This window comes from Ceratotherium simum, chromosome 4 (assembly GCF_057802395.1).
Source record: "Ceratotherium simum simum isolate JZ-2026a chromosome 4, ASM5780239v1, whole genome shotgun sequence".
Classification (NCBI taxonomy): domain Eukaryota; kingdom Metazoa; phylum Chordata; class Mammalia; order Perissodactyla; family Rhinocerotidae; genus Ceratotherium; species Ceratotherium simum.
The window spans coordinates 37811754-37825496 of record NC_141903.1 but is presented as its reverse complement, the minus strand read 5'-3'; the positions used below and the strand labels follow the sequence as shown (position 1 = coordinate 37825496).

Below are 13743 nucleotides of genomic sequence, written 5' to 3'. Positions count from 1 at the left end.
TAGGAGCAGATAGGGGCAGAACCAGAAGTAGCAGTCACCACCGCCAGAGTTGCTGGGAAAGAGGGACACAGACAACTTTGAGGTGAAGTGCTGATCTGTGGCATGACCAGTTCTAATACTCAAGTATTGGGGGACAATTTTCAGTATACCCCTCATAAGAAGAAGCAGCATTGTGGAATTAAATGAGTTAATACTTGTAAAGTGCTTAGAGCAGTCCCTAGTGCATAGTAAGTGCTTAGTAAAGGTTAACCATCTTCATTATCATCAACATCATCATCATAACCATTAATATTAATGTTGACTTGGTCAGTAATTTTTCATACTCATCCTGAAAATCACTCATTTTTATATTATGGGTAACACAATGACTGTAGATTCTGTTATACAGTTGACATGAAAATATTTTTCCCATAACATTTATCTTTCTATATGAAGTTTATGGAAGGACCCCTTTTGGAAGGTCTGTACTGGGACTCATGGTACAATAACCAGAAGTTGTATAATTTAAAGAACAGCAATCGCATCTACTATGAGAACATACTTTTAGGAGTCCCCCAAGTCCGTCAACTAAAAGTCCGCAACAACACGTGCAAGATTTATTCATCCTTTCAGTCTTTGATGAGTGAATGTTATGACAAATACACTTCTGCAAATGAAGACCTGTCTGAGTTTGGCCTTAAAGATGATACTGAGTAAGTAGTATAAAATTATACATAACTTTTTCTAGCAGCTTAAACAATTGTGAAAATATGTGTATTTTCCAAATAATACCAACAGGCATCTGGAAGGTAAGAAGACTGTTTAAATAATAGTATCAAACTAAGACTCAGAGATGCAGTGTTTAGAAAAGGAAGAGTGAACCTGTTATTTTTTTGTTTAACAAAGGATGTAAAGTGTTTTCTGATTGTGGTATATGAAGTGCTAAGTCATATTGGACACAAGGCAAAGTGTCCATTTTTGCTTTTATAGTACTCAAATCAGTTTTTCTGGCTCTGGCCAGACTCCCTCAAACACATCCCAAATGTTTTCTTGGGATCCCTAGGGAGTGTCTTCAGTGTGCCCTGCCACTTTCTTCCTTTCTCACTCTGGCTTAGTTCAGTGATTCGGAAGATTCTATTGTTGCCAATACGGAAAAGGGGCAGTTATGCTCCATAGGCACTGCATCTGATGATGCCTGCCAAAGATATTACGGCCGTTGTTCTCCAAAGTGCCTGAGGCTAATGCTGGTGTAGAGTCATGTCTATACTTTATATTGAAAATGTGAAAGCTCAAAGCCACTGACACTATCTCCCCTTAACACAGAAGCTGCTTTTAGGGTCCTATGAAAATCATAGGGGTCAGAGAGTAAACCTTTCTTAAAACTTAATATTTTCAAAGTGATACAAATATTTATAAAAGTCCACCCTTTCCTACTCATAATTCCCACTCCAGAAAGTGCCACTTTTAGCTCTTTTAGTTGTTTCTTCCAGTATATACTTTCCATTTCTAAATAACATGCTTATACTGCTATTACTTGATTTTACAGTTTTATATATCTATTGTCTCTATCATGGAAGGTGTCTGTCATGTATCCTTCTTCTACCACTCCCTCTACACACACTCTTCTTGTTCCTCTTAGCCTGTAGTTATACCATAATTCTTGTTAATCATTAGTCAATGTTTATATTATAAATAAGAACAATGATTGCATTTCCTTTCATAAACAACCTCCCTTGTATCCCAGGATTAATCATTGCTTTGTGGTTTTTGTTAACTTATTTTTTCTTTGTATGAGTTTTTGGGTGTTCTTAAGGGCAACAAAATGCTTGTATAATTCTTATAAATCTAATAAATTCATAAGTATGGTGACATTATCTTAAATACTACAGTACAGTCATGTGCTGCATAACATTTTGGTCAACAATGCACCACATATACAGTGGGTGGTCTCCTTAGATTATTATGGAACTGAAAATTTTCTACTGTCTAATGATGTCATAGCCATCATAGTGTAACACATTACTCACATGTTTGGTGATGCTGGTGTAAACAAACCTGTGCTGCCAGTTGTAGAAAACCATAGCACATACAATTATGTACAGTACATAATACTTGATAATAAATGACTGTGTTACTGATTTATGTATTTACTATACTATACTTTTTATCATTATTTTAGAGTGTACTCTTTCTACTTATAAAAACAGTTTACTGTAAAACAATATGTCCTGTTATGCCAGCAGCAGCCTCATACTTCTCATGTTTACCGTCTCTCTTGATTGCATCATTTTCTCTTGTGCTTGATTTAATCTCATGTTGTTTTGTTCATCATGGCCCCTAAACATACAAAATCCACTGCTAATGTTGCCAGTAAGAGACCGTGTTAAGTGATTGACCTGGAAATGAAATTAAAAGTGATTAAGGGGGTCGGCCTAGTGCCGTAGTGGTTAATTTGTGCGTGTTCCACTTTGGTGGCACAGGTTCACGGGTTCAGATCCTGGGCGCAGAGCTACACCACTCATCAAGCCATGCTGTGGCAGCAACCCATATACAAAATAGAGGAATATTGGCACAGATGTTAGGTCAGGGCTAATCTTCCTCAAGCAAAAAGAGGAAGATTGGCAACAACAAGATGTTAGCTCAGGGCCAATATTCCTCACTGGAAAAAAAAAGTGATTAAGGACTACAAACGTGGAAAATAGTGATGGTTATTGCTCACCAATCAGGCATGTCCCATTCCACCATAGCTATGATCTTGAAGAACAAGAACAAAGTGACAGAAGCTATTAAAGGATCTGCTTCATTGAAGGCAATGAGACTAACAAAAATTCGAGAAGGGCCTATATCAGACATCGAGAAACTTCTAATGATCTGGATTGAAGACAAGACACAGAAGCCAACCTCTCTCAGCACCATGATGATCACAGCCAAAGCAAAAAGCTTGTTTGTGATGTTGAAAGAAAAGGCTGGACCCAGCCACGATCTTGAATTTACTGCTAGCTCTGGGTGGTTTAAATATTCAAGAATTGTTATTCATTACATAATGTGAAAGTGAGTGGTGAGCCTGTAAGTGCTGATGTAAAGGCAGCTGAAGAATTTTTGGAAACTCTAGATAAGCTGATTGTGGAGGAAAATTATTTGCCAGAGCAAATATTTAATATGGATGAAAACTCCCTATTCTGGAAACGGTTGCCTGAGAGGACTTTCATCCATAAGGAGGCCAAGTCAATGCCAGGTTTCAAGGCTTTTAAGGAAAGGATAATAGTCTTGCTTGGGGGCAGTGTTGCAGGCTACAAATTGAAACTCTTTGTGATCCAGCACGGTGAGAAACCCAGGGCCTTCAAGCATATCAGTAAGCATATACTGCCGTTGTACTACAGAAGCAATAAGATGTCATGGATGACCCACCTCCTCTTCCAAGATGCTCTCCTGAATTGCTATGCCAGCGAAATGGAGAAGTACTGTTTGGAAAATAACATACCTTTCAAGATTTTGCATATTGTTGATAAAGCTCCTGGACATCCTCTTTTATTGGTGATCTTCATCCCAATATCAAAGTGGTGTTTCTCCCTCTAAACACCACCTCTTTGATCCAACCAATGGATCAAGGAGTCATAGAAGCTTTTAAGGCCTACTACCTGAGGAGGACCTTTGTCCAGGCTATTGCTGCAACTGAGAAAGACACTGATGCAATTCTGGAAGGATTACAACATCTATGACTACATCAAGAACTTTGCTTGGGCTTGGAGTGATGACACCAAGGAGTGTATGAGTGGCATCTGGAAGAAGACACTCAAGAGGTTCTTCCATGACTTCAAAGGGTTTACCAAGGATGAGGAGGTTGCAAAAATTAACAAGGCTTTGGTTGAGATAGCAAACAACTTTAACCTGGGTGTGGGTGAGAATAGCATTGAGGAGCTCCTAGAGGTGGTTCCTGAGGAATTAACTAATAAGGAGTTGTTGGAACTGGAACAGGAACACAGAGCTGAAGAAGGGGCAAGAGAAAAGGAAACTGCAGGAGAAGAAAAAGATGAAGAACCCATAAGAAAATTCACAGTGAGGGGTTTAGCAGAAGCTTTTTCAGACCTCAACAAGCTCCTTAAAAAGTTTGAAAACATGGACCCCAACACCAAAAACTTTTCTTTAATAGAGAGGAATGTTCATGTTGCATTACCTGCTTACAAGCAAATCTATGATGAAAAAAAGAAACAAACCAAGCAAACCACCATGGACATATTTCTGAAAAGAGTGACTCCACCTCAAGATCCTCAGGCAGGTGCTTCAGGGGGTGTTCTAGAAGAAGGCATTGTTGTCATAGGAGATGGCAGTTCCATGCATGTTATTGCCCCTGTGAAGACTTTCCAGTGGGACAAGATGTGGATGTGGAAGACAGTGATATTAATGATCTTGCCCCTGTGTAGGCCTAGACTAATGTGTGTGTTTGTGTCTTAGTTTTTAACAAAAAAGTTTAAAAAGTAAAAAAAAAAAAATTTCAAAAATAGAAAAAAGCTTATAGAATAAGGATATAAAGAAAGACAATGTTTTTGTACAATGTGTTTGTGTTTTAAGGTGTTATTACTGAAGAGTCAAAAAGTTTTGAAAAACTAAAGTTTACAAAGTAAAAAGTTACAGAGCTGAGGTTAATTTATTGTTGAGGAAAGAAAAAATTTTTAAATAAATTTAGTGTAGCCTAAGTGTACAGTGTGTATAAAGTCTACAGTGGTGTACAGTGATGTCCTAGGCCTTCACATTCACTCACCACTCACTCACTGACTCACCCAGGACAACTTCCAGTCCTGCAAGCTCCATTCATGGTAAGTGCTCTATACAGGTATATCATTTTTTATCTTTTATACCATATTTTTAGTGTACCTTTTCTATGTTTAGATATGTTTACATACACAAATACCATTGTGTTACAATAGCCTAAAGTATTCAGTACAATAACGTGCTGTACAGGTTTGTAGCCTAAGAGCAGTAGGCTATACCATATAGCCCAGGTGTGTAGTAGGCTATCTACCATCTAGGTTTGTGTGAGTACACTCTATGGTGTTCACATAATGACAAAATCGCCTAACAACGCATTTCTCACAGTGTATCCCCGTCATTAAGTGATGCATGACTGTACTGTACACTATTTCCCTTTCAGTGAAAAATTACAAGATAAATCAATTATTTAATTACACATTTTAAGTTGGAATCTCGAGACTAATCTGTTAGGTATTCTGATATTCCAAATTCTCATAACAACTACAAATAATTTAAATACCAAAATTAACACTAGGGATTTGGAATTGTAATACCTTTGTTCCCTAACAACCAATTTGTGCTTGTTTGTCCATCTAAAATGTAACATTCATTAATTAAAAACATTATAAAAAATTGGAAGTAGGAGAGGGTTGGTGTAACAAATGTTCTTGTTTCGGTTTCATAATCATGCAGAAAAAACTCAAAAATACATCTAGGGAATTTTCATTAAATATAAGTATTTTTTCTTATGGTGTCACTGTTTTTCCCCTCTGCTGAAAACAAATAGTATTATCAATAGAAAAACAAGTTTAAGAGTGAGTACATCTTTGGATAATTGTTCAGATCTGTTTTGGGGAGAGTGAATAGGGACTGAAATGAGAAATCAAGGCTTTATTTTTTGATATCCCATGAGTTAAGAGTAGAATGGAAACAAAATTTAGTTATACACATTTTACTTTGATTTATGTACTTTCATTAAAATAAGTTACCTATATAACCATATAGACATTGTATCGAAGGTTTTATTTATTGGGCATTTATAAATGGTATGTGACCTTTAGAAGACAGACTGTGAACACTTTTTTTCCCGTGTTGAGACAGATATTTCTGAATCAAAACCCTTGATATTCAAAGACTAAATATCTCATAATACACAGAGACAGCATGTTAAAGGAAAAAAATCAGTCCTTATTTTCTAGATTTTAAGTTCCCTGAGGCAACAGATGGAGTTTTAAAAATTGTTTCTCATAGCATCTAGTCCAGTGTGTTGCCCACAATAAAAACTAAAAAAATGAAAACATTTTAAATCTTAATCCTTAACACATTGTCTTGCTTCAAAATTACTATAATACTTACGAACTTAGTACTACTTTTTTTTTTACTACTACTTTTGAACCAAAAATTAGCTTAAATTCTTAGAATACTTCTCAGTCATGCTTTCTCATATCTCCGTTATTCTTTTTATATCTAACAGATGGAAGTACTCTACTCCTAGTGTCAACTCCCCTTGGCATTGGGGATTTGTTGGTGTTTACCGAAATGGGGGCTATATTTTCACTTTATCAAAATCAAAGTCTGAAATCAAAGACAAGTTCGTTAACCTGCGACTGAACAGCTGGATCACAAGAGGGACTAGAGTTATTTTTATTGATTTTTCATTATACAATGCTAATGTAAATCTGTTTTGCATCATAAGGTGAGTGACTCAAATCCTCTTTATTAGTATATGGAATTTAAAAAGCATTCAGAGCCCTCATTAGGGTTTCCAATTTGTGTATATTTGTATGGAGATTAAATTATAAGCTTCAAAATAAATATAATGTAGTTCTGCCAATAATGAAAAAGAAAGTAAAGCAACATCATATTAATTGTTTCATTATTTCAGAATATATTCAAGAATAATATGTTAGTTTTATGTTACTTAAGGATATATTGTCTTATTTCTTGTCATTCTGCAGACCTAACATTTAGTTTTGATGATTTATTCCTCTTAATCAGATCATTCAAATCTGTTGATTTCCTTTCAGAATGAGCTTCTTCAAAGTTATTAATTTTAGTCTCAAGAATGAACAATTTAAATTTCAAACAAATATAACAGTAGCCAACATCCTAGAAATGATTAGAGCCTGCAGTGATTTGCAAAAATCGCCCCAATTCTTTACATCTTTGCCGTGTATACTTGTAGTACCCTGCCACCCAGGGCAAGGTGCACTGCCCCAGCCCTTGTGCCCATGGCTCAACCATGTGACTTGCTGTGGTCAATGGAATGTTAGCAGAATGATACAAGCAGAAGCTTGAAATGAGTTTGGACATTAAAACTTGCTCTCTTGCACTCTGCCATTGCATAAGAAGGACATGCCTGGGCTAACTTGTTGGACCCAGGAGGAGGATGAGAAACCTTCTCTCATGGGTTGGAGGAGGAGAGAGAACCAACCAAAGAGAAAAAATTCTTTCCATTAGTCCGATTACCTTAGGTTGTGTGCCTAACCTGGACCATATAATTGGCGTAGGCCTGGGTTCTAGAATCAAATACTGCAAAGGAAATAGGATTGCCATGATTAGATCTGTCTGGGGATTGAATCAGCTTCCTCTAGTGATCTGGGAATGGGTGGATGCCTGATACAATCAGGGTTCTGTTAGAAGGAGGACCAGGATAATGACCTCTAGACAGGCAAACAATAGTGTCCCCCACAATCTCAGTGAGCCACTTTCCTCTCGTGAGTCTTACAGTTTTACTCTGAATAGAATGTGGAATTGGTGTTTACTCTGATTAGGGGACTCTGCCCTGGTGCAACAGTGACAGTGAAACACAACCATGGCCTTTAAAATTTGTGAAACAATAAAACAAATGAATTACCTTAAGCAGCCAATGGACATTATACCTTTTATTTTATAGTTCTTTCTTTTCTTTCAGGGAATCAGAGCTTTTAACCAACATTAGTCACTCTTCCCAATAGTCTTGATCAGGATAAAGTGAAGAATGCAAATCATTTCTATGTCCTAAATAAGAGTAGAAATGTTGGGGTAACTGGCTTAAAGTCATATGAAGAACACCTTGTTATTCTAGATTAAGTCCGGATTTTTTGTTTCTACGTTTTATACTTATTCTATGTTACCTTTTAAAGTGTTATTTTTTAGAAACTTCAGCAGATTTTGAAACTTTTAACTAGTTGTATATCTAATCAGTAGTTGTATGGAAGCATACTGCTTACGCTAAGACCTTATCCTGGTGGTCTAATGGTTAAGATTCGGCGCTCTCACTGCTGCAGCCTGGTTAGTTTCCCCAGTCAGGGAACCACATCACCCATCTGTTGGTTGTCATACTGTGGTGGCTGCTGTTGCTGTGATGCTGAAAGCTATGCCACCAGCATTCAAATACCAGCAGGGTCACCCATGGTGGACAGGTTTCAGCTGAGCTTCCAGACTAGACAGACTAGGAAGAAGGACCTGGCCACCCACTTCTAAAAACATGGCCATGATTAACCCTATGAATAGCACTGGTGCATTTTCTGATAAAGCAACGTAAGGTGAGAAGATGGTGTAAAAATACCGAGCGAGGTTCTGCTCTGCTGTACACAGGGTCTCTAGGAGTCAGAATCAACTCCACGGCACTAACAACAAAAGAAGTTATCCACTTATTTTCCTTTTTGTACGCTTTATCTGGCAAACTAAACTGTATGCTATTCTTTTTCTCTCTTTTTGTTTATTAGTCTACACTTCAAATCAAAATATTGAGTTTCTTTCACTTCACTCACTTCTCCAGTATTGTGAACATACATGTGCAAGGTGTAACAAACAGTTCTGTTTCTATTTGTTAACTGGTGGTTTTGTTTTTGTTTTTTTGGCAGTACCTTATTCCAGTACCAATAAGATTTGGTAATATCTTTAGGTAGGAATAATTACATTGTGACATTGTGCTAGAGATGCTGGTTCCTTAAATTATTACCAATTCTTTTTTTTTATTGAGGTCACATTGGTTTATAACATTATATAAACTTCAGGTGTACATCATTATATTTCGACTTCTGTATAGACTGCATCGTGTTCACTACCAAAAGTCTAGTTGCCGTCACCATGCACATGTGCCCCTTTACCTCTTTCGTCCTCCTCCCACCCCCCTCCCTCTGGTAACCACCAATCGGTCCTCTGTATCTATGTGTTTGTTTCTTTACCTTCTACATATGAGTGAAGTCACACAGTAATTGTCTTTCTCTGTCTTATTTCACTTAGCATAATACCCTCAAGGTCCATCCACATAGTTGCAAATGGCAGGATTTTGTCTTTTTTTATGGCTGTATCCCATTGTGTGTGTGTGTATATATATATATATATATATATATATATATATATATATATATATACCACATCATCTTTATCCATTCATCTGTTTGATGATCACTTAGATTGCTTCCAAGTCTTGGCTATTGTAAATAATGCTGCAGTGAACATAGGGGTACGTATATCTTTTAGAATTAGTGTTTTTCTGTTCTTTGGATAAATACCCAGAAGTGGAATAGCTGGATCATATGGTAGTTCTATTCTTAATTTTTTGAGGAATCTCCATACTGTTTTCCATAGTGGCTGCACCAATTTACATTCCCACCAGCAGTGTACAAGGGTTCCTTTTTCTCCACATCCTCTCCAAAACTTGTTATTTCTTGTCCTTTTAATAATAGCCATTCTGACGGGTGTGAGGTGATATCTTATTCTAGTTTTGATTTGCATTTCCCTAATAATTAGTGATGTTGAACATCTCTTCATGTGCCTCTTGGCCATCTGTATATTTTCTTTGGAAAAATCTCCATTCAGATCCTCTGCCCATTTTTTGATTGGGTTGTTTGGGTTTTTTTGTTGTTGTTCAGTTGTATGAGTAAATTACTGCCAATTCTTAATTAACTGAAATTGTGGAGAACAGTAGAAATACAGTGAACAACCTCAAAATCTTTTTATATTCAGTGTTGGAATTAACTTTTATATTTCTATTTGTGTATAGATCTTTGTATCCAACATCCAGTGCCTAAAGTAAAAAGAAAACATTTGCTTTAGTAGAATGTGCGACTTGACATTTAGAAGCAAGAAGTATCTCTAATAAGCTAAAGAGGGAGAGTGTATTTCCCCTCTCTGAAATGTTCAAGAATTATATATTTTGGAGGGAGTCCTGACTAATAACAGTAACTAACAGCACTGCATTTTTTGAACATCATCTCATTCTCCTGTGGAGATAAATTAGTATTCCCAGTTATGAACGAGCAATCTAAACACAGAATAGAACAAATGCCTGGCTAAAATCACATCTTACTTTCTGATTTGCATTTGTCTTTGACCACTGTGAATATTCAGAGTACCAAAAAAAAGTGAAGAAGCCATCAAAAAAGAAGTAAATCCACTACAAATTTTCAAAATTGAACCCATGACCCCGAGAAAACATATTTTGTACAAAATAACAAAATACATATTTTGTACAAAATTACAGGTTATCGTTCAAGTACACATCATAACTGAATAGAAATTTCATATTGAGTTAGGAACTGAAATATAAATACTTGAAATGCATAGTTACTTTCACAAACCTTATTTTACAGACTGGTGGCAGAATTCCCTGCAACTGGAGGAATACTTACTTCATGGCAGTTTTACTCTGTGAAGCTCCTCAGATATGTTAGCTACTATGATTATTTTATTGCTTCCTGTGAAATCATATTTTGTATTTTTCTTATTGTCTTCACAATACAAGAAATCAAAAATATGAAAGAATTTAAGTGGGCCTATTTCAAAAGTATTTGGAACTGGCTAGAATTGCTACTTTTGGTGGTAAGTATATATTCACACGTATGGTTAAATGAAATCACATCTGAACCCACCAGTGAGGGTGGTGTGACAGCAGAATTTTCTATTCATCTGAGACCAGCAGAATTTTCTATTCATATGGGACTTATTTTAAAAGCTGAAAGTATGAATCATAAAATGAACTGTCTTAGTAAATACTAATGGTGTTCCTCCAAAAGGGAAAAGTCTTTTTTTTTTTTTTTCTGATTTGGTCCTTGGGAGGACCAGCATAAACCTGGAGGAATAGGAGATCCCGTAGGTATTATGATTTAATGTACACAGTAGGTCTCCCTACTCCCACTCAAAAATGTATTCCTTACAGGGCCTCGTGTTAAAACTCATGGATCTTTTTGGGCAAGGTCCTTTAAAATGTAGTCTTCTGTGTTGCCTAAATCTGCTTTCCTTCTCACTCTGAATTTTGAAAGGATAGGCAAAAGACAAGCCTAAGCAGGATACTGAAGGAGGAGGAGGTTTGAACAGCCAGAGGGTAGCTTGTGGGCACAGAAGACACCAGACCTGGGGAGATAATCCCTGAAAGAAACTCCAAAGACTGCCAGTTCTGGTCACTGGGACATACTAAATTAAACATAGAGATGTAGGCAGGGCAGGACAAATGGTAAGAGCTTGGTTTTAGGAACAATGAACAAACATTTCTGGCTTATACAATCTGATCTTTCACCTTTATTGGCCCGTAGTTATAGCCAATCCAGTATATAAGCCTTCTTTCCCAAAACCCAGATTGAAAGTTTCTCAGAGTCAGAAAGTGTGCCATCTACCTCTCTGGTATCCCAAGTAAGGTTTAACAGTGCATTAAGTGTTTAACTATTGAGTATTTCAGGCAAGAGAAATCAAAGGAAAATTTTCATGACAGTTACAAAGCTCTGATACTTAAGATAACCTGCTTCTGAAATTCTCTTCTAAAAGAGTTGTTAAAGGGCTCTAAAAGGGTTTATTTTTTTGGAACTGTAAAAAATTTTTTCTTATAGTGTTACATCGTGGAAAATATTAAACTTTTAAAGTATGTAGTTACATGGAGCAGAAACTCTTACAGCCTAGTCAGAATTATATAATCATTTTATACATTTGTACTTTATGACTCAAAGAAACAAACAGGCAGATAGGTTAGGATGACCAGGTGATCAATATTTTTCTGCTTTTATGATAATTATGCTTCCTTAAACTTCTATAAGTTGAGGCTTCCTTCCATTTATGTAAAAGCCTATGCCTTATCTCTCCCTCCCTTTTTGTTAACTTTTGATGAACTTTTTCATGTATTTCTTCATAGGCTGCAGGAGATTTAGATAAATAGTCTCTAATTTAACCTTTCTTATTTTCCCATTTAGTTGTGTTTTGTGGCTGTTTTCTTCAACTCATACTGTAATATACAAGTTTTCCTGTTACTTGGACAGCTGTTAAAAAATACCAAAAAATATTCAGATTTCTATTTTCTTGCATACTGGCACATTTATTACAACAATATACTTGCTATTACCATCTTCTTTGCATGGATAAAGGTATTTATATTTTATTATATTAGATACAACAGATTAGATATGATATTGTATTATATTACATAGCAAAATGGGAACTTAAACTACAAAGTCATGAACAAACAAAAGGATATTCTTAACTATAAAGTAATTTTAAAGGTAGTTTGTCCTTGTAACGATTGCTGGTGAATCCTCAAACACCCCTGACTATCATTAAGCACTTCCTTTAATTTAAAGCAGATTTCTTCTGAAATTAATTTAACTTACTCTAAGTAATTATAATCTTTAATATTCTCTTATTTCAATTAACTTTGTTCTCTTTCAGATATTCAAATTCATAAGCTTTAATAAGACGATGTCTCAGCTGTCATCAACCTTGTCCCGCTGTATCAAAGACATAGTAGGATTTGCCATCATGTTTTTTATAATATTCTTTGCTTACGCCCAGTTAGGATTTCTTGTTTTTGGATCACAAGTTGATGACTTTTCCACTTTTCACAATTCCATGTAAGCTCTTAGTATAAATGTGATTATATTTTCAAGTTTATAACAAAAAAAATCATGAAAAGGACTATGATAAGTAGTAACATAAGCTTTAATAAATTTAAACTTGGTTTGATATTTTCACCGATGGCTAAATATCTGTCACGCTCAAAGTACAGTTAGGCATTGAAAGATCCAAATGGATGGTAATATCCATTTTTTAAGTGTTACTAAGTCAAGTTATAAAAATAATTTTTCATTTTTCACTAGAAGTGAAAATTTTACCTAAGATAAAAGAATCTGGCTCCATGTCTCTGTACTATTTATTCTCTAGGCAAAAGAAATCTTTGAAGTGTTTTCCTTGGAGGGCTCCATCTTTAGAATCCTTTTAGTGATATTGACCTGATTGTCCTTTGCTGATCTGGCAAACCTGTGTTTTAAAAATATCTTTATACCCATAAAGCAATCAGCAGGCAACAAACTTACAGAACTGATTAGGTAGAATCCCTAGAAAAGTATTCAGACTTTTCTTTAAAAGTGAATAATTTTAATAAGTTTACTGCCCTTTTAGGGTAAGAAAAGCAAGTTCTGTCTGTATAATAAAACTATGACAGTCTAAAATATCAATTCTCAAAATGTGTTCTGTGGAATCTAGACCAAGATTGTCTGGAGAAAAATAGCTTCATATTTAAGTAAGTTTGGGAAATTTTGCATCACTCTTTTGGAAATTTGTGGTGCATAGTAATATATGGCTCTGAGAAAAACTACAATAACTTTCTTAACTTTGGTTAAGAATTCCCCAAACTTATTTGTCCGTGATCCTTTTACCCAATTTAGAGGAATCTCTGGTCTAAAGAAATGTCTTAGGTTGCCCTTTTTTCACCATCCACATCTAAATAATTGAAGTACCAATAGTATGAAATTTAATAACATTTTTCTGAAATAACCCTTTACTAGATCAATAGCGGAAAGAAGAGTGGACTAGGAACCAAGAGGACATAATTCTACTTTCCAATTCTGCCACTAGCTATTTAGCTTTTCTAGACCTTAATTTCTTTATCTGTAAATGAAGGGACTGGATAAATTACTCCCAAAGGTCCTTTCCAACTTCAAATGACCTATATTTTGAGAAATCTAATCAGCTTATCTTGAGTGAATAATGTTTTCAGTTCTAAGAACTTCTTGGCCCTTTCCTAGGACCTTAATTCAAGTGTTA

The 13743-nt window shown here is 35.7% G+C and overlaps 1 protein-coding gene across 1 annotated transcript in view; it reads left to right on the top strand.

Annotated features, from left to right (window-relative positions):
- Nucleotides 1-13743, top strand: part of PKD2L2 (polycystin 2 like 2, transient receptor potential cation channel) — a 47741-nt gene that overhangs the window by 3696 nt on the left and 30302 nt on the right. Inside the window, exons 4-8 of the mRNA XM_014795796.2 lie at nucleotides 436-692; nucleotides 6203-6424; nucleotides 10311-10539; nucleotides 11898-12068; nucleotides 12370-12551. Of these exons, the coding sequence (XP_014651282.2) occupies nucleotides 436-692; nucleotides 6203-6424; nucleotides 10311-10539; nucleotides 11898-12068; nucleotides 12370-12551 (1061 nt within the window). The remainder of the gene's footprint in view (nucleotides 1-435; nucleotides 693-6202; nucleotides 6425-10310; nucleotides 10540-11897; nucleotides 12069-12369; nucleotides 12552-13743) is intronic.